At 44.4% G+C, this 27,830-nt stretch overlaps 1 protein-coding gene across 3 annotated transcripts in view; it reads right to left on the bottom strand.

Annotated features, from left to right (window-relative positions):
* The window catches only part of COL12A1 (collagen type XII alpha 1 chain), a 116,464-nt gene extending 101,587 nt beyond the window's left edge, over positions 1-14,877 (bottom strand). For 2 of the 3 annotated variants that reach the window (XM_065911475.1, XM_065911476.1), the window contains exons 1-5: positions 14,742-14,877; positions 11,721-11,828; positions 4,643-4,759; positions 2,701-2,844; positions 2,196-2,255 (exon numbers count right to left, since the gene is read on the bottom strand). In XM_065911475.1, the coding sequence (XP_065767547.1) occupies positions 2,196-2,255; positions 2,701-2,844; positions 4,643-4,759; positions 11,721-11,793 (394 nt within the window). In that variant the 5' untranslated portion in view covers positions 11,794-11,828; positions 14,742-14,877. The remainder of the gene's footprint in view (positions 1-2,195; positions 2,256-2,700; positions 2,845-4,642; positions 4,760-11,720; positions 11,829-14,741) is intronic. The other variant, XM_065911477.1, reaches the window with a different exon arrangement.
* Between the last annotated feature and the right edge of the window lie 12,953 nt (positions 14,878-27,830).

Raw genomic sequence — 27,830 nt, forward strand, 5'->3', positions numbered from 1 at the left:
AAACGCTGGCTCCTAAAATCATTTCGTTCATTAGGACATTTCATATCTTTCTTCCCCACAACTGACATGCACAAAAGAACACAAAATTTTATTGGCACACATTTTCAGGCAGGTTCCCAGATTGGCACTAGTGCTAAAGAACCCACCTGCCAAGGCAAAAGATATATGAGACAAGGGTTCAATTCCTGGGTGGGGAAGATCCCCTGGAGGAGGGCATGGCAACCAGCTCCAGTATTCTTGCCTGGTCTGGCGGGCTACAGTCTATAGGGTCACAGAGAGTCAGACATGACTGAAGTAACTTAACACACACACACACAGAAGCATTTTCAGTACCTTCGTGAAGATGCATTTCTACAACTATGTCTTTAAACTGTCATAGAAGACATTGTGCAAGACAAGATGAAAAGATATATGACTGATTCTCCAAGAATCTGTGACCCAAGCATTTGTGCTGCTGACTTATCTATTTTTGTAACTATATCCTCACTCTTTTTTGCAAGTAAAAATTATATAAAATATCTAGGAGGCATACAAAAGAAATATAAGCAAAGTGTTTTCATTCTTGGTACTTTTAGATCAATACACACAAAACAGGAACTTCCCAGATGGTACAGTGGCTAAGACCCTACATTACCGATGCAGGGGGCCTGGGTTCCATCTCTGATCAGGGGACCAGATCCCACATGCCTCAATTAAGATCTGATGCAGTCAAATAAATATTTTCTTAAAATTACAGAACAATTGCTGTGCCATTTAAGCAAATGCAATAAAGCTGAAGAAAAAAGCAAATCTTTCAACATTCTCCTGCACTTTACAAGGTGATGGTCTAAAGCGGGCAGCCAGTTAGTTCCGAGGGTTAATGAAATCTTAACAGAAGTAACAACTGTCATAAATGTAATGCAAAACACCCATAATATCTTGTCCTAATCATCAATGTATTTAAATTTCACAACTAAATCTACTTTCACTAAAGAAAAGGCAGGGAAAATATTTTAATTCAAAAGTGAAAACACATGTGGTATCTTTAAATCCCCAAAAATGCAACAATTGGTGTTTGTAATCAAACATATTTTTTCTTCTCTCTGTGGTCAGTTGGTGAGTGGGAAACAGGTTGGTTTTCATGAAAATCTGTATTTATAAGGCAAAGCTGAGTAAATTTTCTGAAGATATTTTTGTCCCTGCAGTCAGTTGATGGATAATAAGAGAAGTATTTGGCTCAGAAAAGAAGGAAAGGGTCCTGGAAAAATTTGCAAGCCAATACAAGTTGTCTGCCTAAATAATTTTTGCATACTATATAATGGGCCAACATAAGTCTATTGAAAGTCAATGTCTGGAATAATACTTTGCTTTAAAATAAATATTGATGATTCAGGGAAAATATTTGCATTGTAACTGCATGCTATAAACTTCGCTTCAGCTTATTAGACATTAGAATTACAAACAGTGATCTGAAGAGGAAAATTCCAGATAAAGGGAACTTTGTGTTCACAATATTTTTATTGTTATCCTGAGTCATAAATCCCATTTATAAGGTGGCAAAATTAGAAGTCCAACCACTTAAGGCTTCATCCCAGTAAGTCAGAGCAGTGTAGGACAAAAAAGGCCTGGAAACCACAAAACCAGACCATAAAATTGTTTTCATTTGATTACAAATGCATCAATTTATCAGAGACATCCTACAGAGACTCTGGAAATGGCTACAGTCACACCAAGGAAGCCCACATAAACACCCTAGAGATGACCAGAATATATACAGCGATTTTCACAGCAATGGAATTGCTAAAGACACCACGAGGGCATTCTCCCTTGTGGTCCAACCTTCTATTTCCCATGTGTCCCTAAACTACCATCTGTTTCTACAACTTGTCTTTGAGAAATGAGTTAAATCCAGTGATAAACTTTGTTTTTCACCTACTGCCAAAATGCTGCAGGGAAACTTGAACATACACACACTTAAAACACCCCCAGTAAAAAGAATATTTAGTACCTAGAATGGTTAGAAAGTAAGAACGTAGGTGTTATAACCACTTGGTCATACATTACTATTACACTGCCTATACTTGTAGCTTTAAGCTTATAGAAATTAATATAGGAGTGAGATCAAACTATGGATCCAGTTGGAACATCTCCTTTATATATTATATTTATAACTTATTTCTGCAAAACCATGTACAAATATTAAGGAAAATGCTTACTTTGTATTTCTGTTTTTCCAGGTTTCTTCTCCCCTGGCTTTGTCGGGCCACCTGTTTGAACTGAGTCAAAACTTGATTATTACAAAGGGAAATGAACCCATACAAATACTTCCTAAGAAGAAAATAAGTATATTGTCTTTCACCATTGTCTTTCAAGTGTATGGTGTATTCCCAGCTGGCCAGAGAATACAGCCAAACAAGCATTCCCTTGCAAATAAGTTATTTTCAGTGAGGCTTTAGATATATTTCAAAAAAAGATATTAACTCTGTAGCTTGGCAAAGTCTAATGCTTTTTAATAGTTTTCATTCATAACATTCCTGCTCCTTCCAGAGACCAAGCTTATAAATCAGGAGTAAATTATTCACATCTACTAATAACTAGGATCAGAGCAAGAATAGTTAATACTGATGTAAATTAACTCTGCATAACAACAAACTAAATTTGAAAGTTGGAGAAACCTTCTGCAAAAGGTAAGGTATAAAAGTACTTTATATGTGTGCTTACTTGTTAATTGGCCTATAACTGGTACACTTTCTTCTACTTCATCATATGAAGTGATTGTCACCACATACTCTATTTCAGGTATAAGCTCTGTTAATAAAGTTTCAGTGGTACTAGCTGAAAGGGTAAATTCTTTAGTGGGCCCATCTGGAAATATAGAAAGGAAAATATCAATGCAACAAAACTTTTTTTACACATAATGTAATACAATATAATGTAATTCCCAGATATACTCAAAACCTGAAAGTTCAAAATACACATTTTTTTTCAGAATGCCCAAGCATTATTTTTTACTGTCCTCCAAAACTAACACTTTGAATTCTAGAAATTCAATAAATGAACTGGCATTGCCTTTACCTGTTACAATCATATTCCATATTTGTTTGAGGACTCAAGTATGCCTCTAGATTAAAGGTATACCAGAACATCAAAAAAAATATCTCTCACTGTTTTTGAATACTAATGGTAGATAACAAAATTTTTATAAATGAGATATAAAGGCGAAAATAATTTAATTTTAAATTATGTATCGGAGAGTACCAAAAGAAAACGAAGGGCTGAAAATCAACTCAAAGACAACAAACCCCATTGGCTAAAATGAATGTCTACTGGGAAATAGCACTCACTTCTATAGGAGAGGTGTATCCTCCATATGCCAGTGAGGGGTGGGGCATACTCTAATAGGTAACCATGGTCCTCTGAACTGACTTAACTATCAAACATTTCAAAGTACGGTGTACTGAGCATTTCCTTACATGTTGACAATTATGTATTTCCTTTTAGATTATGTTAATGTTCAATTCAACAGGAAACAGTAGTTGTTAGAGACAAAATGACTTTTAAAATTCTTAGCCATATTAATTTTCATCAAAATATAAATAATCAAAAAAGGCAACAAGTATGACAGAACCCTGAGAAATGCTCCAGGTTAATATGTGGAGCGTTGCAGAACCAACCAGGGCCCACCATGGGAAAATAAGACCCAGGACTCTGCAGGGATGGATGGTCCCAGTATGCATTTTTACAGTCAGTCATTTCCAACATCTGGGAACCAGATGAATTTTTCAACTGCTTTTCAGCTTTGAAATCAGTGAAATAGTTAACTGCAAATATATTTGGGAAGAAAAGTTTCAAGGAAGAAAAAGTAAATGCCTGATCCCTTTTTAAGCTCTTGGATCATATTGAAAACAGGTAACAGTTTCTCAATCCCCTGATAAATCAGCATTTAAAATCATTGGCATTTTTAAAGGCCATAAGTATGCAAACACAGCTCTGGTGATAAGGTATGTTGACATCATCTATCTCTTCTATCAGTCCATCAAGACCCCTTCCTACCTCCTTCCTTCCTACCTTTATGAGCACTTGGCCAGTGCTCATAAAAATGGTTTATTCCCATTCCATGTTAGAAATAAAAGTTAATCAAGAGAGACTGGTTCTCCCTACTCAAACAACATCATGGATACTGACTCTTAGTCTTAGGATCTACAGAATTTACCCAGTAAATCCTTGTCTTCCATCATGGCAGCTCACCACGATCCCAGACCCTGTGTCCTGAGCACTGAAGTGAGCAGGACACTGGGCAAAGTGTTAACACCTCACTTCATCACTCGTCACTTGAAGTGTTGGACAGATTAAGTGATTCAAGAAGAATGTCAAGCAGTGATCATTCTATTTTATAAAATCAAAGATTACCAGCAATATTCTGATGAGGGGATAAAGTCTAACAGCTTTACACAGCAAACCTAGTTACACTATAAAAATATAATAGTGGGTCCTGAGCTGGAAATCTGGAGGTCTGAGTCCACCAAATGTCTTGTGACATTAGGTAAACCCCTTGTGTTTTCTAAATCTTGGCTTCCTCATAATGAAGTGGAAGGTGGAGGAAGGATCAGATTATATCATCTTGGATGTCTCTGTCCGAAAACCCCAACATCCCAAAACTTACCCGTTGTAGGGTCCACTGTTATTTTGAAACCCACAATTGGATCAGGTGGTATTGCCCATGACATATGAACAGTATTTTCATCTATAATTTTAAAATTCAAGTCTGAAGGTGGTTCAACTGCAAAAAGAGAGAGTTGGTATGTTACATTTTCCAGTGTCACAAAATGGTCAATTTAATTAATAAAGAATTGTGTTGAGCAAAGCTTACTAAAATTGTCTTTGCATAAATTTGTTTCCAACAAATATAAAAGATATCTTGTTGGACGAGAATAAAATTAAAAGCTGACACGGTATGACAAAACATCAGAGAGATTACATATTACAGAAGACAGCACAAAACGCTTTGGATTCTTGAGTTGCTAGGTCATCCAAGAATGGCCAGCAAAATCAAGCATAATAGAAACAAATTTGGATACAAGTACATACAGGTACAATGAAATCACATATAATAACCACATATGCAAACAATTCACATAACAATTAAGGAAATTTCAATACATGCTGAGTGCATTTTGAATAAGCATGCCAAATGACAACCTGCTTACAACCACAGAAGTTAAGTTAGAACACTGACATAATACTATCTTTTTTCATAATATGGGAAAAAATCAATGATATTTTGGTTCATTCTCTGCATCATTGCCTTGTTATTAATTTTTGTTTGATAATTCTCAGTCTGTGGCAGAGATGAAAAATGTATTTTAAAAAAAGGAAGAAACACTGTTGGGAAATTTAGCACTGTTGCGTTTCACAAGGAAATATACATTTAAATGTATATTTGTACTCAAATAGACCAATACTCAAAAATAGTCATAAGGGATGTCAATCATTTATAAATATATAAAGAATGATATACAGGTGTTTATAAAAGTAATATTCTGCCTGTTTACACCAATTTGCTGTATGTTTGCAAGGTGTAAACCAACACTTATTTTCCTTGGCAGCAGGTATATTCCATACTAGAAGTGGCATTTTAAGTTAAAATGCCAGTATGGTCCTTTTACAAAAACAATGGTTAATTATGAAAAGACAACATCAGTGTATATTTATGGACATTTATTTACAGAACTTAAAGAAACTAGTGAAGCAATCTGAAGACATGACCGCATAAATCTTGGAGAAGTCAATGACAGGAATACTTGAAACGTACAGAAAGCAATAGTTTACATACAAAACTGTTCAGCATCATGCACGTGTCAATGAAATGTTGACTGGGTTTTTAGTTTCCCACAATGAATGAAAGCCTCCATGTACAGTAGTCATTACACAAAGACGTTCCAGAAATATTTTATAATGATATTCTCCCTGCAATGTTCATGCCTCATCATGCAGCATTGTACTGACTCACTGACAGTGCATGGTCGATGCATTCAAAATGATTACTCTTGAAGCAGGTCAACACAATAAATGACTTTCTGCCATACTCTTCGTTTTAAGACTGAAAGTATTCCTTGTGAGTCAGAATTTTTGCATCCGTTTTGAGAGATCACAATCTCCTTTTAGGTTTTCCTAAAGGTCAATTGAACTGCAGTAGTAGCTTGGAGACATGAGTCATAGAATTTAACTGGGGTTAGGGATTTATATAATATTAATAGCACATTTTAATGGAAATGATAACAAATTAAGCAAACATTTGCTTTAAGGAACTGTTGTTTCCAACTGTAGGAGATGGCTTTTTATTTTGACTGTATACACTAGTAATGGAATGGATGTTATTTTCCTACTATCCATACACAGGCAGTGAGATTAGACTATTAATCTACATGCATAGTTTAATTATTCAACATTCTGCTGTCTGTAACCATATTGCGAGGATTCCCAGTAGCCATCACTTAGTATAACAAGCATGCAACAGATGTTAATAGGACAACAGGTATTAAGAATATCATTATAAAATATCGTTCCAGTAGCAATGGCTCAGGACAAATTTAATGCAAAGGCAGACGCAACTGGCCTGAGCATGCTTTTGAAAAATCAGTACATGGAAAAACAGTACCACCAACCTTGCAAGGAAATTGACCTGAAGCAGCAGACACTAGGTTAAAACTGCTGAAGGGCAGCAGCAGCCCACCTTGTTGATTTCCAAATGACCAGGATTCCAGAAAAACTGAAAAATTGACTGTTGGGAAAAGTCTTTAACAATTGGATTTTAAGGTGTTCATAGAAACTCAGATGTGGTACTTCGGGATCAAAAGTAAAAAAGGATGGTTGACCAGCATGTGTACAACAGACAGCCCTTTGCACTTTTCTTCTTGCCACTTTTATCACCTGTAAAATCTTTCAGGCTTGCCATTCTATGTATTTTGTTTGTTTGTTTGTTTTTTCACGAAAAAAACATAATAAAGCAAGTTTGAGTGTGGACCCCCGTTGACGTGAATCAATGCAAAATATATTTTCATTAACTTCAAAAGTCTTTCATTTTATATAAAAGTAATTCACAACTGCCCTTGCATCGTTATAAACAGTGAATGCAGATGCCAAAATATTTCTAATGAAACTATCTACATAGGGATTGTGATTGCAAACAGTCATCGTTGTGTAGAATATGAATGGGAATGAAGATAAATAGAAGTGTAATTATAAACGAATAAGGTAGCAATCAGGTATATTAATATAGCCATAAAACTGAATACTGATAGTGAAGAAACTAAAGTTTTAAGTATTCATAACACTAGCAGTTTAAGTTCATATTTATGAATAATGCTTTTTGTTATCAAAAGGCTATGCTATCAAAGCTACATTCTGATATATCTTTTTACATAAATTGGCAGGATTTAGGACTTTTTAACAATGATAATAATAGCTAGCGTTTGCTGAGTGTCTTTTCTATGACAGGTGGAGATTTGGACACTTTATATATTGTCTCTCTCTTCTCTCATGACCACCCAGCAGAGTGACCTTATTATCTGATTCACAGGTGAATCAGTGAAATTCAGAAGGGTTAACACAGCAACAAATAAGCAGCAAAACTTTGACCCCCATAGTCTGACTCCAGAGCACACAGTTTTCTACCATACTGGCTTATTAAATAAGAAATATTTGCATGAAAGATTAACTTTAGAAACCAATATTGATATGAATTTGGCTATTAAAATATACATAAGTATTTTACTTACTCTATGAAAAAACTTTATTTGATTCCTCATCAACAATAAATATGTGCTATTCTGACATCTCCAATTCAGATACAGATAAAATTTGGTATATTAACTTTACAACTTGTTTAGCAATTTTAAAACCAAAGTGTCTATCTTGATATATAGTTTTTACAAAACACTGTTATTCATTATGGCACTCAAAAGGAAGATATGTCCAAGAGTTTAACAACAGTGCAAGGATGGATGGACAGGTGAGAGGAGATTAGCTTAATAAGATTTGGTAAGTGTATGAAGTGTATTAAAGATAAGGAAAACTAAGAACAAACTGCTAAAATATCATCTTGATGAACCAGTAAGAACTTTAGTCTAATTTTTGTGATAGCAATACTGAGAAGGGTACTACTTTAATGGTAGAAACTTTGAGAAGCGAGCAAAGTATAGTTTTACTATATTCAGTAGGCACTAATTTTTATTTTCTGTCCAAAGCTATTATAAATCAAATGACCTTTGCCATGATACAGCTATTTCATTTGTGTTTAAAAGATACCAGAAATAAGCAGTTGAAAAGTTCATGTTTCAGACAAGTAATAAATTAATCTGTACAGATTACAAAATGCATTCTTTCATTAAACTGACTGGGTTGACCCACCGTCAAGCTAGAAAGCAGCGCAGTGGGAGCAAACTCGCAAAGCACTGGACTAGAAGACCTGGGTCTTGCCTGCGCCGTGTAGGCATCATGATCCTTAACTGAGCTATTCAGCCTCTCTGGTCCTCATTTTCTCATTTGGAGAATGAGAAAATTAGAATAGATGACTATACGTTCCCATCTAGTATGAAATTTCTGTTGCAAGTTAGACACAGGATTATAGAAATAGCATTAACTTGCCTCTTAACCTAGACACAAGAAAATTAAAGCTTATGGCCTCTACTCTGTTATGAATTAAAAATATCCAACATTTCATTGTATATTATGAACTACAAATCAGAGCTTCTAAAATTACACTGTTTTTCATAGATCATAGGATCACCCCAAATTTAGATTAACTAGAAAGGTGTCTAATTCTCAGGGAACACTGGCCGTTGATCTTTAAAAGTTAAGTGTTAAATTTTCTAAATGGCAATTAATGTACCCTATGATACAGGAACCAAAAATAACTCACACATTCTAGACCTTACAGAAAGCTGGCCAAGCTATAAGGTTAATAAAGTCTATGCTGCAGCAAAAAATTATTAAAAGAAAAATTCATTTTCACTCTTATTTCTATGGGACAAAATACTAATAATGAAAAATTAAGTTCCTTGTACAAGTAGGTAGAATAAAATAACATGATAAAGGTGGTACTCCCTATATTTTAAAAAAAGGATAAAGGCAAAAAGTGAATGCCAAAATCTTGTAATTCAAGGTATGGAACTTTCCACACATGCAAAAAAAATTAAGTAGAAATTGACTGGAAAATAGTATGAAGACAAGAGTACAAGTTGCAAAAGAGAAAGAAAAGTTACAATGACTACTTCAGAATTAAGGTCAAAATGACATCTCAAGAAGCAGGGCTTCCAGTTGAAGTTTTGAAATGTATCAACAGAAATGATTCAGAGAACTTCTGTTTGCAGCCCATTGTCCCCAGAAACGCCTTGGCTACAAATTTTGTTAGCCCTTCCCAGCCTCCTGGGGCCACTTAGTTGGTGATTAACACTGGAGGAGTCCTGTCCAATACTGGAGCCACAAGCCACATGTGGCTATCAAGCACTTGAAATGTGGCCAGTCTGGACGAAATGCACTGCAAGTGTAAAATACACACCCAGTTTCAAAGACTTAATACAAAAAATGCAAAATATCTCACTAATAACTTTTATATTGATTACCTGTTAAAATGGTAATACAGTGGATATATTAGGTTAAGTGAAATATGTTACAAAGACTAATTTCTCCTGTTTCTTTTTCCCTTTTTAATGTCATAATCAGCATATTTTAAGTTGCATGTGTGACTTGCATTTGTGGCTCACAATATATTTGTATTTGACAGTGTCAAACCGGAGAATGAGGTAGGTCCCCTTCAAATTAAAAATCTTTTTTTTTTTTTTTTTCAAATTAAAAATCTTATTAAAGTATCATTATTAAATGCTGACCTAAGCAGGTGAGAGACAAGAAGAGAAACAGCTTAAGAAAGCAAAAGAAAGAGCTATACTCTATGGAAATAAATACAAACTTAAAAGGTAAACTATGAGAAATATGGAAATAATCAGTAATGTAGATAGCAAAATGTTCTTTTTAACTGCACTTTGCTAACTATCTATTATCCAATTGAGAACTGATTTTTTTCCACTTACATCATTTCCAATCCAATTCTTGTCCTAAGAATTCACAACTCTTTCTGATTTTCAAATAACTATTTTCTTAATGAGCAATAAATAGGCCACTTAAGTGAATTATCTAAAAATATCTTGAGTGGGGCTTCCAGAAGTTCCTCCAGTGAAATTCCTTCCTAACAACGACATAGAAAGGAACATTAAAAGCACTCTCATCTGAATATTACTTCGCAGAGGCCACTCTGAAAAGCCTCTACATTCATGAAGTATTCATCAGATAAGCAGAGCCAGCAAGTTCCTCTCTTTTCTGAACATGCTGTACATTTTGAAGACTCTACTTTTCCTAATCTTAATTTTTTTGTACTTTCGGTCTTGAACCAGAGACTTGAACACAACAGAGTTTTTGGAAAATCTCAGTGCTGTCTTGAAACCCTTCTACTTCCCCACAACCTCTAAATAAGCCTCACTCTCTGAACCCCACCCCCAATTTCCACACTGCCCCACCCAGAAATATTGCTTTTCTCCCTTAGCTCCATAGGGAGCATTTCTTCACTGAAAAAAAAAAAGTATATTTTTAAGTTGTCTTTTAAGGTAGTACCCCATTTACCTTGCAGAACAAAAAATCTAGTGTCAGATCTCCCATAACTGAGGAAACACAGGAGCCCCTACTGGGTTAATACCCAGAAAGGGCTTGTTCCACCAATACTGATAAATGAAGCCATCAAATGCACACAAAAGTAAGAATGAAACAAGGTTGAAAATCTAGCAAAAGTCCTTCATTTTCTAAGGGGTGGAGCCTATAGAGCCCTTCCAGACCCTGGGGCCCTGAGCCCATCTCTGAGGCTGAGAAGACTCAGCGCCCAGGGCTGATACTGGGAGAAGGAGGGTTGGAGGAGGTGATGCCGGCTTGCCAGGCTCCCTGGGTTAAGAATCTTGGCCCAGACCCAACCTGTGCGGGAGGGGCTGGGTCTGGGCTTGGGCCAGGCGTCCCGGAGCGCAGCGAACCAAACAGGGACGCAGCGACCCCCCACCTCCACCCCCGGCAGCTGCCAACACACCCCGGGGGCCGGATCGCTCCCGACCACCCACTCCCGGGGGCGATCCGGCTGCTCACGCGCCCGCACCGCCCGCCTTGCCGACCGGACCCCCAACAAAACACACAGAGGCGCAGAGCCGGCGCTGTTGGAGTCTTTTATTTGGTGCTGTCACCGAGGTCGCGGCCCCGAGCCAGGGGCTCCCCCAGCCACGCGCACGAGCCAGCGCGCCGCGCGCTCCGGGGCTCCTGGGTACCACCCTCCGGCGTCCGGTCCGTAGCGCCGGGTGCAGCCGTCGCCCCCTCCCGGGCGGCTGGTCCTCGCTCGGAAGGCGGCAGCGGCGGTGGCGGAGTGGACAGCACACCGCAGAGACAAGCGCAGGGACAGCACACAGCACTGTACGGAACGAGCAAGCGGAAGACGAGAGAGAGCCGGACCCGAGAGCTGCGAGGCGGGCGAACCTCAGAGAAGGGGGCGTTTCTCCGAAGCAGAGAAACCCCGGGAGAAAACACACGAAGTGCAGGGAAAACAGATCGAGCAACAGTGGCAAGAAAAGTTTGCTTTTTTTTTTTTTTTTTTTTTTCTTTCCTTTCTAGACTTCTACCTTGTCACGGGGGAGAAGGAGGGAAGAGCCTTTTACCTTCTGCCTCGATGGAAGACAGGAGCAGGGCCGCGCCCAGGGCGGCGAGCGCTGGGGGAAGCCTGGTCCGCATGCTCCGCCTCGGGGCTCACAGCCACATGAAGGGATCTGCCGGAGGAAACAGTGACCGCATCAGAACCGGGTCCGGGCGGGCCTGGAACCAGGTTCGAACTGGAGCCTGGCCCCGGGCCAGGACCCGACCCGCTCCGCCTTAATAACCACAGGGCCCAGCCGGGCAGAGAATGGGCCCTATTGTAGAGCAGTGGGAGAAGTCAAGTTCGTCTGCAGCAGTTCAACCAGGGCCCTGAGAGCGAGCTGAAGTTTAAAGAGGGTCCTGTTTGCCTGCTTAGCATCCCGGGTGAAGGGCCTTATCAGGCCCCACATGACTTCATCCTGCCTGGGTGATGGCTAATTCAGAGATCATCTTATCCCTGAGTCAACTAAATGTCTCTTCCAGCTGGGGTTTTTATTTGGCCAGCCTTTTTTTTTTTCCTAGCTGTGGAACTCTTTAGGTAACTGTACTTTAGTAGTCTCAGGGTAATTTGGAAAAGTATAAGCCTCTTTTACTCTCTTTTTTTCTTCATTTTGTTCTGCCTACAAATATGCAGCCCTTGAAGGTCTGAAATTGATTATACAGAAACAAGTAAAGCCCAAGAGAAACTTGACCCTCCTGCTAGCTGTGTTGTCTTCACATCTGATAAATCTTTCACTCAAGATAAGGAAAAAACAACTCTGAAATACATAATAAAAAGGAAAATACAGTAGAAGAGACAAAGCACTTTTGTCTGTTTTTCCAAGGTTTTTTTTTAAATAAAATTCTCAGTAATAATTACTCTTCTCACTTAACTGTTCATTTATTCCAGAAGATTACAGATTTACATGCTCCAGAGGAGAATATATCCTACTCTGATTTTTCCTGATTCTGTAACTAGGCTATTAATTCCTTCAAGACAAGGAAACGGTATTCACCTTTTGTGGCAAGTAACACATAGTAGGTAGGTGCCTAATCCATGTTGGTAGAAGGAAATCTAAACTATTCTAAGGACCAACTCAGGAACAAAAGCTACTAGCCTAGCGATGAACTTAAAAGTGGAAGACTGCCGGAGTCAAACAGAAAAAGAGAGTTGATTCTGAGATACTTAAATTATTGTAAGGCAACAGACCAGGCCTCTTGAAAAATGAAGTCATGCTTGGGAATCCAAAAAGGAGCCAAAGGTTGAGCCCTCTTTGAGAAAAGAAACTGACAAACTCCAACCATGTCTTTCCAAATTATTGGCATGATGTATCAGGGCAGCTTTCCTGGGCCCGAGCATAAACTGCATTTTAAATGTCTGATGAACAGGCTTGCCAAATTGCCAAGAGCTCCTTTTTATAAGCCAAGATTAAAATTTTCCCGCTGCTCTGGAGATCCAAGGACTCTAGCAATTTCTTTCTTCCTACTTAACAACTAACTGACATGTCTAACCCTTTTCTACATCAGTAAAAGGCAAGAGGTGAGACCAGTCCATTGTTCCCATCATCTGGCCCTAACTTCGCTATAATAATTTCCAACCCTGTTGGTAATTGTGCTCGCGAAAAGTTCAAGGCTGACAATCGACCCACCGAAAAACTGTGCAGATTTTTTTTTTCTTTTTTAACCGCTGAACTCGCTGTAAAAGTTGTGGCAGGTCTAGAGCGCCACTTATCGGCTGTCTTAACTCAGCGGCACAGTGGATCCTGTCTCGTCGCAGTATCTGAACATAAACTCAGTTCTGCCAGAGGGCCAGGCATTACACCCATGTGTAAAAAGAAGACGAAGAAACAAAGAAAAGTTCTCTCTCCTTTTAGCCAAAACATTTATCTGAATGATTAGCAACACTTCATTGAGCATTCTCAAACACAGAAAGTCTGAAATCGGCCGCCCCTACGTGGCAGCAGGGCCATTTCACACACTCATGAATGAAAACGAGTCAGTGGGGGCGGGGGTGGGGGGCGTAGATGGGGGGTTGGAAACTTGGATTCATCTCCTTGGGCCAACTCGTCCCCTCCCCCAACTCCGCTGGAAGAGGCCAATTCTTGCCAAGTTAAAAAAGGCAATTGCACCCCCACCCCCACCCCCGCGGGGGTCCCTCCAGATTTCCTGCGCGTCACCTACCGCCGTCCTAACCCAATGAATCCCTGACATTAGTTACCCAAGGACCACCAAGTTTAGCGCTCATTTCCTTTCTTGCCCCATCCCTCCCCAGCGTGTCAGCACGCTTTTGAAGGCCACAGGATCTGGGTTGAGGGGAAGGGAGTGGGGTCCCCGGCAAGCCCCGCAAGGACCACCTGCGGCCCCTAAGGGTGCCTGATGCGGTGTACCTCTTCTGCTCCCTGACTACACTCCCCGCTCCTTAAAACCCTCTGCGATCCCTACACTCTCTAGGATAGAGGATGGAAACCCGCGCAAAGGTTCCACGACCCTGAGGAGGGCCACCCCGTCTGCCCTGCGGAGAAGCCAGCCAAAGTGGAGTCCCCGAGAGATGAACTAACCCCCACTCTGGGATGCTTTTGAAAAGCGGAGGAAGGAGCCAGAACACCAGTCCGGGAAGCTACCTCCAGATGCCACACGAACCAGCGCAGCCTCGACGAGGGGTCGGCGGGCCCTCTAAAGAATTTCGCCCCAGGCGTCACCTTCTTTGCGCTCCGGCAGCCGCGAGGCCGGGGGGAGACCGGCGGCTCCAGGACCCCGCGCACCCCTCGTCAATTTCAACCGAGCATCTATAGACGAAATGCTTCCCCCGCTGGAACAGTGAAGCGGTGCTTTACGCACGCACAGCCGCCCGGCATCCTCTCTTGAGAAAAACTACATTTCTTTTCCCCTTCATGTTACAAATGAACCCAAAAAAAATCTCCGAGTAGCCCAGGCGCACGTTCAAACGGCCCCCGCTCGGGCTCCTGAATGGCTCAGAGCCGAGCGAGGAAGAGGCTCGAAGTGAGTTTCCCCTGTTATCTTTGGAAGGGACGAGGCGAGGGTGGGGGGCGGCTAGCAGCCAGACCGACCTGAGGCGGTGGTGACCGAGGTAGCGGCGGCGACAGAGGCTTCCCGGCGTCGCGGAAGCCGGCGCTCGGTGTGACCCCCCGCGCACGCCCGGGCGGTCGGCGCTGCGCTCCGGGCGCACCTGGCGGCCGCGGAGAGGTGGAGCGGCCGCAGGGCCACCGGCGAGCCGGAGGCGGTGGAGCCCGGGCGGAGTGGCGGGCGCGGCCGGACTGGCGGAGACGGCCCGGGACCGCAGCTGCCGGCGCGCGGACGCGTCTGGGTCGGCTCGCCTCGGTCGAATGGGAAGAGGCTCCGCGCCGCGGGCTCCTTAATAGAGGGCTGTTCCCAGCTCTCAAGTTTACTCGGTTACGAAACGCCTGAGAAGGTGGACGGCTGCCACGGGGTGATGTATGCTCCTCCGGCGGTGAAGGAGGTCTACTTTTGGGAACGTGTGCATACTTCGAGCATTCCTTCGGCGTGAGGTGGCGATCGCCGTAGTAGCAGTGCCCCGGCGGGGAGGGGAGAAGGGGAGGGGGCAGGGGCGATGCAGAGGAAGCGGGGAGGGGCGAGGGGGGGTGGGGGGACGACGGCCGCGGCCGCGTTCACTGCCAAGGGAATCCGCTCACTCCTCCGCTTGGGGCGGGCTGGGGAGCTCGGGTTTCCCTCTCCGGGCGGTTTTCTTTAATAAATTTATTTTTCTAAATTAAGAAGGAGGGGGGAGGGAAGTAGCGACTCTCCTGTATAGAACTGCAAGAATGTGACCGACCCCACCCCATCGTTAGCCCCATCCCCCATCATCGCCACCTATACCTTTCTTCCCATCCGTCCTGGGGTGCACTTAAAACCGATTTACGGCGTTTCCATTAACTAACTGTCTGTGCACGCGGCGCGCCTTCTGTCTTTTTCAATCTCGGGCGATTGGAAACCCGGATGGCCGCCGGCGCGGGGCTAAGCGGCGGGATGGCTTTCCCAGTCCTCTCTCTCTCTCCCCGCGGTGCTCCGGCACGGAACTGGGAGGCTTCATTTGAGCCAAAATGAAGGAATGCTATGAAACCTAGGGATCCTCCGAACTAGAAGCCCGCTCGGGAACAAGTTCCATCCACCGTCGAAATGTCTCACTTGAGCCAGAACAAAACTTGGTTCCGAGTCGAGGCTTCGCAAAGAAAGCTCTGCCCTTCAAACGCCGCGGGGTCAAGGCGACGGAGGGAAGTGAGTTTCCCCCCGACCCCCACTGCTGGGAGCTGGCGGCCAGATGGGGGCTCGCGTTCCGCCAGCGCCTTCTCCAGGTTTGGCCGCCCCGCTCCCCTCTCTGCGCCACCTCTTGGCCCCGAGCGGGGCGCCTGGCACCGAGGGCTGCCAAACCGTATTAGACGCCCGGGAGGAGGTGAGGCGCACCTACCCTGCGGCGTCGGAAAAGCCTTCAGGAAACGTTCGGGTTACACATGTCAGTGCGCTCGGCGCAAGCCCTGTGCCTTTTGGCCTCTTGGATCCCAGGGGTTAGTCTGCCTCATTGAAGCTACCGGGATGGAGACGAGGGCGCGGAGGGGAACGCCGCGGGGCCGGCGCTGGAATTCACTGCCCGCGGTGGAGGAGGAGGCCGGGTGGCCAATATAACCTCGTCTCCCTGTTTGATCTGACATCTGTTAATTTGCCCTTCCCCCCACCGGGCTCGATAGCCTCCGAACTTGCCTTCAGAATGGCAAGAACTCGCAGGGCGAGCGGTCCCCTGTACTCTGCCCCACGCACAGGCTGCTCCAGAGGAAGCCAGAGAGATTAAGGGGGGACGGGGTTGGGGGGCGGGGAGGGAGGAAAATGGGAATCGCCACCTCTGCACATTCCCCGAGCACACACAGCCCACTGGAAGTCCAGCTGGGAGCTCACACAAAGAGCCCACACATGCACAGTGCACAGGCCTTTTCCCCTTCAAACTCTCACAGACCAAGTGTCTGCCACAAACCTCCAGCGCCCCAGGCGTGAATCACCCAACGTGAACACCCTAGTGTGCGGTGATCGCCAGGGTAGCAGCCCTTCACCCTCTGTCTCACTCCACCCCTAGGCGGGTGGCAGCCTTGGGACAGAGCCGGGAAGCAAAGAAGTCCCGGCATCCACGGCCCCGGGCACCCAACGGTGCTGCCGGTGGCCTGGAACCGCCGGGGATGCCCCTAAGAAATCCACACCTCTGTCTAGAAAAGGAAAGCTGCTGCCTTGCAAGTCAGCCCAGGCTGGCTGGAGTTTGCATTTCGCCCGGGTGGAATGTGTGTGTGTGCGTGTGTGCACGCTAGCACGCTCTTTTTCTTTATGTACTTTTTTTAGGTTGTGATGGCGAGGTTGCCTAGGAAGCTACTTAACCTTAGGTGTTGATATTTGGGGATTAAAAAAAAAAAAGAGTTCGCTGTTGATTTGATTCAGAGCTGCAAATGCATCTAGCAGCCCGGGAATCGAGCCGGGGAGCGGAGCGCAGAGGCGGGCTTCCCTTCTGGAGGCTGGAGGCGGCAGAGTCGGTGGAAGAGGCGTCCCCCCAAGACCACGCGCCTGGCGGCGGCTGGGGACCCTCAAGGCCGTCCCCTCCGGCTCGTTCCCAAATTTAGACTTAATACACTCGAGAACAGTTGCTGCAAAGAAGTACAGGTAATGTTATCCACCGGCTGCAAAAGTCCTCTCTCTCGTTGAAAAAAGGATCATACACAAAACTTCCTGAGTAGGGTGAGAGGAGAAGATTGGGGACACCCGGGTCGGGAAATGCACAGATGCTCATCCACAAACTAATCCAAGCACACGCACTCCCGGGGACCCGAGTGCAATTCAAACGTATCCAAAGGCGCTCTTGAGGAGAGCGAGGGGGAGGGGTGCTCCCAGCGGGCGGTCTGCACTGTTTGGCCTCAGGGTGCCCTTCCGCTGGGCTCCCAGTATGATGAGCAGACAAACGTAAAAAAAAATAAATTGTAAACCGTCTTCCCCTTCAGTAGTGCGTCCAATTCTTAATACCCCCTCGGAACCCGTTAGTTTTTTGCAATAAATTAATGATGTTTATGGATGAGACGGTTGGATGGCATCACCGACTCAATGGACTTGAGTTTGAGTAAACTCCGGGAGTTGGTGATCGACAGGGAGGCCTGGCTGCGATTCATGGGGTCGTAAAGAGTCGGACACGACTGAGCAACTGAACTGAACTGAATGATATTTATCGACTGAGGCAGCGCCGGCTGGATTTATCGTTTGGGTTTTTTTCCTGGCTTTTATTCCTCAGACTGCATCCCGGAATCTCCCTCACCTCCCTCTTCCCATCCACTGCTCTCCCACCTCTTCTCCCTCCGACTCCTGGGTTCCCGGCGGGTCCCGAGCTTCAGATTTCTTGTCCGACAGCGCGATCTAGCGGTCAGACGTCAGGCGCGACCCCTGACGTCTAAATTCCAGAAAGTAGATACATACAGGCTGCAAGTTGACAGGTTTCGGTGAGTTTTGGGAAAATGTGTCATCCATGGATCAGACTCCCAGGATTGACTGAGAAGCGAAGCGACAGGACGGAGGAACGTCTGTGGAGGTGACAAATTTTCTGTGCGCCCATGAAGTAGTCGCCTCTAGAAATTCTTGCCCCCAAGCTGCTGAGAGGTCAGATCAGGGGAAGGCAAAGGAGGAGATGCTAATTTCAGTAAGAAGTGCAGATTACAGAGCCCTTCTTAACTTATAAAAGGACAAAAGCGGCCTCCTCAGTGATTTGCTTGAGGTCAGCACAGCCGGTGTTCCTGGCCATAGGCTAAAGTTGTTTCCATCGTAAGTTCTTGCTGACTTCCTTTGCTGGAAGGAGAAACCTGGACTCAGCCAGCACGGATGTTCCAGCTCTTGGCTGTGCGCGAGTTGTCCCCATACTGAGCTTTTAAGGGTCTTTGTGAAGAAAGCCCTGGCAATTCCTTTGGGAGAAGGGCTTCCCTGGTGGATCTGTCTGTAATGAATTCGCCCACAATGAAGGAGACAAGGGTTCTATCTCTGGGTACGGAAGACCCCTGGAGAAGAAAATGGCAGCTCACTCCATTATTCTTGCCTGGAAAATCCCATAGACAGAGGGGTCTGGCAGGCTGCAGTCCATGGGGTCACAAAAGTTGGACACGACTTAGTGAATAAAGCACCACAATCACCAAGGGTGTAAAGAGAGGAGGCACCTGCATGGATTCTCAGAAAAAGCTATCCGAATCCTCTCCCTTAGATTGGGGTTCTCTGGGCAAGTTGAATCACACTAGGCAGCACCTTGCATGTGTCTATAGAGGTAAGCTCACAGTAGTGGATACAAGAGAGCTACACAGAGGCTTCCCCCTCAAAGCTCTGTCAGGCAATACCTGGGGCACTTGAAACATCTTTGTGTGGCCACTCCGCCCCCTCAAATCTCCCAAGAGATCTTGCCTCCAAAATGTTTTAACATTAAAATTGCAAAGCAGCAGTTTATCAGCTGCATCTCTGTGTGCCTAAAGCTGTGGGCACAAGTTGAGTGTGTTACTCAATAGTTCATCTCATGGAGAACCTTCACTTCATTAAGCAGTTGTTCTTCCCCAGGCAGGGGCTTTGGAAGACAAAGGCAGGAGGCACCGGTGATTGGAGAGGTTCGCTGTCTAACACAGGCCTACTAAAATAGCCCTAACGGCAGCACTTCCTCTCAAGACTGAGGATTCAACACAGTCCCACATCAGGCAGTAGGAAAGCTGAAGAATCAGAGACCAAAGGCATCCCTGAAGGAAGGAAGAGGGAAGCCATGTCTTCCTGCCGTCCTGAAAGGCTCTGCTTCCTCACAAAGGACTACTTCAGGGGTGCCCACAGGCTTGGTGCTGCTTCTCACTTTCATTACAGAACCCCCATCCCCACCCCGCCCCGCCACCCCCATCAGGGTATGAGCAACTCTGGAGCAGAAAACGGTAACTCACCTTATTTGTTATATTCAATGTCACGAGGTCATCACATGACCTCAAAAAGTTGCCTTGCATGGAAAGCTGTGAAACCACAAAAACAGTGTACAGTGTCTGTTTGGGATGAACCCTTCAGATTTAATGAAAGTCAAGTGCTGCTGGAAGTGGATTATTCAGTTAGCCCTAAACTCCTTAAGCAAAGTGCAAAAGATAGAAGACAATACATTTCCTTAAGAGTTCAGAAAGCAACAGTCTGCCACTTCCTTTTTCATTTACATAATATTCAACACTGTTTGAGTCATCCTTAGACCTCGAGAGACTGGGAATCTATTTAGCTTGCAACTATCCAAGTAACAGAAGGTCCAGAACTTCTAGCCAGGTCACTGCACTATGTGTCAGCAGTGAGGACTGTATGCTTGATATATACTTCCTGATTAGTGAAAAAATGTGAAAAATCATAGGAACCCAATGCTCAAGATTTGGTCTTGGCCTTCAAATGCACTACACAGTAGACTGAAATGCAGTGATAATGAAACTGTTTCAGGAAGGGGGGCCCCTTCCAGGGCCCGAAAGTGGGCTCTTATCTAACACTCAGAAATGAATTTTCTGAGGAGACACATGTGCTGACAAAGCAAGAGATTTTATTGGGAAAGGGCACCCCGGTGGAGAGCAGGAGGGTAAGGGAACCCAGGAGACTGCTCTGCCGCGTGGCTCGAAATCTCGGGTTTTATGGTGACGGGATTAGTTTCCGGGTTGTCTTTAGCCAATCATCCTGACTCAGAGTCCTTCCTGGTGGGGCAGGACTTGTTCAGCCAGGATGGACGCCAGGGAGGAGGATTCTGGGCGATAGTCGGACATGCGGTGTCTCCTCTTGACCTTTCCTGAACTCTCCTGGTTGGTGGTGGCTTATTAGTTCCGTGTTCCTTACCAGGACCTCCTGTCCTAAAACAGCTCATGCAAATGGTTATTATGGTGCCTGGCCAGGGTGGGCAGTTTCAATCAGGGTGCTTCCCCTAACAAAATCACAGTCAAAAGAGAGGTTTCATTGGCCTCGCTTCCCTGGTGGCCCAGACAGTAGAGCGTCTGCCTGCAATGTGGGATCCCTGGGTCGGGAAGATTCTCTGGAGAAGGAAATGGTAACCCACTCCAGTACTCTTAGCTGGAAAATCCCATGGACGGAGGAGCCTGGTAGGCTATGGTCCATGAGGTCGCAATGAGTCAGACACGACAGAGCAACTTCAGTTTCAGTTGGAGCTCCTGTGTACAATGAAGTGTAACCAGACCAAGGCTCCACTTGATAATACATTTTATATACCTACTAATTCACTTAGCTAAACGTATGGTGCACAGACACCCAATTCAAAGCCAAGAGCTCAGATTTGGGATGCTCCTGCTTGTGGAATGCGCCCTCTGGTGGAGAGAGGGGAAAAGGTGGCTATTGTCTGATCAGCGAGTGTGTCTTCAGTCCTTGAGACCTGTGCAACTCTTTGCAACCCCATGGACTGGAGACCACCAGGCTCCTCTGTCCATTTTCCAGGCAAGAATACTGGACTGGGTTTCCATTTCCTCCTCCAGAGGATCGTCACAACCCAGGGATCAAACTCGAGTCTCCTGCATCTCCTGCATTGGCAGGCAGATTCTTTACCCCTGTGCCACCCAGGAAACCCTGTCTGATCAGACTCATCCTTTAATCATTTTACTGTGAGCTTTCATTCGGCAATTGCTGTTGCTCTAGCCATGATGTTCACTAGGAAGGGTGGGAGAATTTTTTCCTTAAGACAAACCAAAAGAAGTCTTGTCCATAAATAAAACAAAAAATGTAATGTGGTAACAGAGACTAGAAACAAACATAACCAAGATTCAAATGCTTCAAGAGAGGTCTGGAGACTGTGTAACTGGAAGCTAAAAGACCAATATGAAAAATAGTTTGGGTGGAAATACATAGTACAGAGAAACAAGATAATTGACATCACAGGAAACAATCAGCTCAATCCATGATTCAGAATATTCCACAAGAAAAAAAAAATTTTTTTGCGCAAACCAATTTCTCTATAAATCAATCTTTCCACAAACCGAAGACAAGAAAAATGGGGAGGAAAGAGTGGATTGTTATGAAAAAGTATTTAGGATACATTTTCTAATACTACAAGTAACAATAACAATGATAGTAGTAGTTGTCAAGAAATGTGAAGGGTTTTATCTTACTTGCAGGCTAACAAGTTACCCAGTTGCCGTTTCATGGGTGCTGGCAGACAACCCAAGGAACCAGACAAAGGAATATATTACTCACAGCAACAGCAGTAGCCAGAATAGCGTGCTTCGCAAGGTTCCCTAAGCTCCAGTTCCCGCTGGGTGATGCAAAGAGAGCCAGCGACCTTGCATTCACAGTAACTACATTCCAGGACCCAAATCTGAGCGTGGGGAACCCAAGACTTTTACAAGGACAGTAAGCCTGCTTGACTTTTGCCTTGAAAAGAGACATTATATTTGCTATACTGGACAGTAAACAAACTTGCCCTTTGCTCTTCCAAGGCTGCTAGTGTACAAACGCCCTAAAAGAACTCATCTGGAACAAAAGCAGTCCCCCTCCCAGTGCCTCTGCTCAAAAGACACGCAGACACAGGAGAGACCCATGGAGAAATGTGTCAGCAGTAAGGACTGTTGGGAGTTCACGGAAGGGAAAAATCACCGTGTCAAGATGGTCTCTAAAGAATTTCTGGAGGAGGAGACTTTAAAGGCCTAGAACTGAGCCTTCCTAGCACCAGGTTCAAAATAAGAAGTTGAAAAATGAGGCAAGGTCAGGAAACGTCTTGGGCAATAAATAAAGCTGAATTGTTTTAGCACGAAGTGTGTGAATGCAACTTGGAATAGCAGTGGAACTTGGAAGTAGTTGTGATTCTGCATTTAATCCTTTAAATGTAATCGTTTGTAGAGTGTATTCCAGACACTGCACAAAACATTTTGTACATATTAGTTCCCCAAATCTGAATTTTCTCTCTGTGTTGTAGATGAGAAATTGAGGCTCAGAAGAGTTGAGTGATTTGCTAGTCATTTATTTTGGAACCAGGATCTAAATTCAATTATCTGACATCTAAGCTTATGGTCTTTCCATCAAATGAAAATCAATGCTTGTTAAAGAAAAAACGTATTATTAAAAAAAAGCTTAATCTGGCAATGGAGCTCATAGTAACTTGCTGGGAAGACAGCTTCAAGCCAGGAGACCAGCTGGGGGAGGAAGGTCCATGATAGAGGCCAGGTAGGAGAAGCAGAGGGTCTCCATCACGGTGCTCACAGCAGTGGTGGGCAAAGAGGAAGATGACTGGCTGGAGAAAGTAAGGATGGGAAAGCAGTACCTCCAAGCAAAATCAGATGACTGGAAGAATGATGATACCATGGGGAAAATTAGGGAAGTGAGGCAAGAAAACTAGCTTTAGAACAGGACACATGGCTTTAGATGTGCCTTCTATATGATCAAAATCCTTGTATGTTTTTTCCTAATAAAGTTTATTGGTAGCTTTCCATTGTATGAATAACATTAAAAGGATTTCTCTGGTAGCTCAGCTGGTAAAGAATCTGCCTGAAATGCAGGAGACCCTGGTTCGATTCCTGGGTCAGGAAGTTCCCATAGAGAAAGGATAGGCTACCCACTCCAGTATTTTTCAGCTTCCCTGGTGGCTCCAATGGTAAAGAATCAGTCTGTAATGTGGGAGACCTGGGTTTGATCCCTGGGTTGGGAAGATCCCCTGGAGGAGGGCATGGCAACCCACTCCAGTGTTCTTGCCTGGAGAATCCCCATGGACAGAGGAGCCTGGTGGGTTACAGTTCATGGGGTCACAGAGAGTGGGACGTGACTGAGTGACTCAACACAGCACAGCACAGTATCTCAGATACAAACGTGGATCCATTTTTTTTAAGACAGAGGTGTATCCTTCTCTCTTTTTTCAGGATTTTGCAAACTGTGAAAAACTACGAGCCACATTTGCACTCTGAGACAGGCAGCCATTCAAAAGGAAAAGAATGGCATTGTTGGGCCTTGGCCTCCCGCAAGCTTGTTCATGGGTGGGTAAATACATAACACTGCTTGTGACACAAAAGCATCTGGAAAATGCTTAAACAATTTCTCCATCCTCCCCCTGTCTATCTGCTGCCTGAGTATTGGGACTCATCAAGCTAAAAGTGAAGTTCTCACTTCTTGTTTAAATTGAGAAAATAATCACTTCAAACTCACATATGGCCTAGCTTTGCCTTTAAAAAAGAAAGAATAGTTTTATTTATTGAGTGGTTTCTTTTCTTGCAATTTTGGGGTTTTCTTTTCTGGTAGCAAGCAGCTTTGGAGCAAAACCACAAACTGCACCCAAAATAAAAGATTCTGGTGTTAGAACACTGAAGACTTGTATTCGAAACAGGGATGTAATTAAAACACTAAGGATTTCAGATTGCATTCATGTGTTTTTATTAACACGTTTCTGAAATGAAGTCTTGGACTCTTACTCATAGCTGATTACAAGCTATGAAAATGAAGTTGCAGTGTCTGGTTTTGCATTTCCGAGCCGGGTCCAATACTGTTTCAGTGTTGGAAGTTGAGGTGAGGGTCTTGGCACGTCGATCATGGGCTTTCTTTCACAAGGTGGTCGTGGTGTGGACTCAGCGGTGGGCTCAGCCATATTCCTTCCACTGCTGCCCTGTTGCATGGCCATGTGGCTGGAGGTGGCCCCAGTGGGTCTAAGCCAATAGGTCTCAAGTCTGCCTGCACAAAATAATCACTCTTAGAGACAGACCAATTTCTGTCAATCTCTGTACTGATGTCTGAGTTAACACCAGTTAACTCTGATCCAGACTGGGGTCTGGGCATCTGCATGTTTGTGAAGCTACCTGGGTAATTCTGATGGTCAGTGAGAGTTGACACATGGCTGTCTAAGCCAAGCCCCCTTTGTTTAAAGGAAATACTGGGAACTCAGAGGCCAGCAGAAGACAGAGTCATCACCTCGAACTGACAGGTAAGAAGGACTAACCACCCACAAGAAAGTGAAAGTATTAGTGGCTCTGTCATGTTCGACAGAGGATAGGCACCTCTGTCCGTGGGATTCTCCAGGCTGGAGTGGGTAGCCATTCCCTTCTCCAGGGGCTCTTCCTGCCCCAGGGATCAAACCTGGGTCTCCTGCATTGCAGGCATATTCTTTACCATCTGAGCCACCAAGGCCCATGGGGGTGTTTAAGTTTGGGTTCAGTGTTGGCAGTAGTAGTTAGAAAAATGTCATGATGAAACCAGCAAACGGAGGAAACACTGATGGGCCAGAGCTGGCAAGTGGGGCATCAAATCAGACCCAGCCTACCAGCTTCACAAGTCTCCACGAGCCCCCGCTCCACGTCTCAGCTGCAGATAATCTGTCACTGTCGTCAGTGGCTCCAAAGTCTAAGTCAGACAGAAACATGGTCCAGTGTCGTTTGCTGAAGGATACTCAAGGTGTCATTTATCTCTTGCTCTTACTGATACCGATGCTAAAGTAAATGTCCAAAGGTGAGAAAGAATCTGCGTTTTATTTCTTCCAATGAAAATATTGGTAACATTTTTTTTTCCTGTTTTCCTACTCGATGGTCTAAAATATGACACAAGTGAAAGTAGCTGTGAAACAGAAATGATATCGGGCATAGAGGATAGACTTGTGGTCACCAAGGAGGAGAAGGTGGCAGAGGGACGGATTGGGAGTTTGAGGTTAGCAGCGGCAAACTGGTATATATAGAGTGCATAAACAACACGGTCCCGCTGTATAGCCCAGGGAACTATATGCCATTTCCTGTGCTAAGCCACAATGGAAAAGAATATGAAAAAGAAGCTTTTGTATGTAGCTGTACAACTGAGTCACCTTGCTGTACATCGGTAATTAACACCACACTGTAAATCCACTATCCTCTGATTTTAGAAGATAAACAAATAATGTACTCAACAGATTAATTGAATAGTTTGAGAGAAAGACACGAAACTGTATGGAGAAGGAAATGGCAACCCACTCCAGGTTTTCTTGCCTGGAGAATCCCATGGACAGAGGAGCCTGGCAGGCTACAGTCCGTGGGGTCACAAAGAGTCAGACATGACTGACTGACTAATACACACACACATATGAAACTGTATGGTGGGCCCAGCTAATGATGATGGGATTATCACAGAGGGATGGGAGCAAAGGGATCTTGGAAATCCTGCCACCCACTCCCTCATTTCACACATGCAAAACCTGCGAACCAGAGCAGCTGAGTAGCTGGTTCAAGATCATGTTCATCTCAGCAGATCCGTGGTGACGGGACTGGAATCCAGGTGTCAGCTGCCTGGTTGGTCTTCTTTCCATTCCTCTGGGTACCCTATTCTTGGGCATGTCATTAATTTTGCAAAACATGTTGGGACTCATCACGTCACTGTCTCAAGAACAGGCTGGACTAGAGCAGTGGAAAGCTGCCCGCCGTCTATCACAACATATCTGCATCTGCAATCTTTTTAAGTTAAAGCAAAACAAAACTTGCCACAAATAGGCAGTGACATCTGCATTGAGATGGGCCTGGCCCACCCAGCACTTAGCAGGCCAGCTGAAGATCAGATGCCCGGGGCCGTGAGTCTGCTCCCAGAGCAAGCAGGGGAGGTAGCTGCCTCCTTGCTGTAGACATGCAGCCACGGCCGGAGCAGTCTGCGTGTGTTCTGACTGCAGGTGGACAGGCAGGCCCAGCGCTGGGACTCGAGTGCCGTGACAGCCCACGTCTGCTTTCTCCCTGAGAAGCTCCTTGCTGGGAATCCTTGAGAACACTGCCAAGCCCACTTAAAAAAAATTTTTTTGTAATTGATGTGTGGTTGATTTACAGTATTGCGTTAGTTTCAAGTGTACGGCACAGCAATTCAGTTACATATATATGTATATATATATATATACGTTGTATGTGTGTTAGTCACTCAGTTGTGCCCAACTCTCTGTGACTCCGTGGACTGTAGCCTGCCCAGCTCCTTGATCCGCGGAATTCTCTAGGCAAGAATATTGGAGTGGGTTGCCTTGCCTTTCTCCAGGGGATCTTTCTGTCCCAGGGATGGAACCTGGATCTCCTGCATTGTAGGTGGATTCTTTACCATCTGAGCCACCAGGGAAGCCCCATATGTTATTATATATATATACATGTGTATACATGTGTATATACATGTATATATAATAGATATATATTTTGTATAACTGACATATATGTATTATTTAGATTCTCCTCCTTTATAAGGCATTACAAAATGAGTGTAGCTCCCTATGCTCTACTTTAGGTCCTTATTTTATGCATCTTTTAGTCCCAACCTCCTAATTTGTCCCTTCCCCACCCCCTTCCCCTTTTGTAACCATCAATTTGTTTTCTATTCTGTGAGTCTCTTTACAGCTGGCCCTCTATTGCATGGAGGGGTTTTGCTGCTGGCAATAGAGAACAGAAATAACAGGGATTAAAACACTCATGCAAGCAAGAGGTCGGCAGTCCACAGCTGAGATGTGGCTTTGGCTCTATGAAGTTTCAGATACCCAGGTTCTTCCCATCTTATGACACCACAGATGAGTCCTCTGTGTCAAGATATATACATACAAGACATGAAATACACATTTCAGCCAGAAGAATAAGACAAAGGGCAATAAAAGGTGGGAGAAGGAGTCACACGGTGGTCTGTGTAGTCTTCTGAGGAAGCTTCCCACAAGCTGCTCTTTGATGACTGTGATTATAGCTCATTGGCCAGAACTCAGTCACAGGGTCACATCTAGCTGCAAAGGAGGCTTGACAGTGTAGTTTATTCTGGTCATCCAGGTACCATTTAAAACTCTGTGGTTCTACTGGGAAATGTCTGAAGGTCCAGTGGTTAAGACTCCACAGCAGGTGCTGTGGGTTTGATCCCTGGTGGGGAAACTAAGATCCCATATGCCACGTGGTTTGGCCAAAAAAAAGAATAAAATCCCAAGGGGCTTCCCTGGTGGCTCAGAGGGTAAAATGTCTGCCTGCAACGTGGGAGACCTGGGTTCTATCCCTGGGTAGGGAAGATACCCTGGAGAAGGAAATGGCAACCCACTCCAGTACTCTTGCTTAGAAAATGCCATGGACAGAGGAGCCTGGTAGGCTACAGTCAATGGGATCGCAGAGAGTCATACACGACTGAGCAACTTCACTCCTCTGAGGTTCTATTATTATGGCAGAAAGAGAAAACAGATAATGGGGTGGGGG

This window comes from Muntiacus reevesi, chromosome 19 (assembly GCF_963930625.1).
Source record: "Muntiacus reevesi chromosome 19, mMunRee1.1, whole genome shotgun sequence".
NCBI classification, from domain to species: Eukaryota; Metazoa; Chordata; class Mammalia; order Artiodactyla; family Cervidae; genus Muntiacus; species Muntiacus reevesi.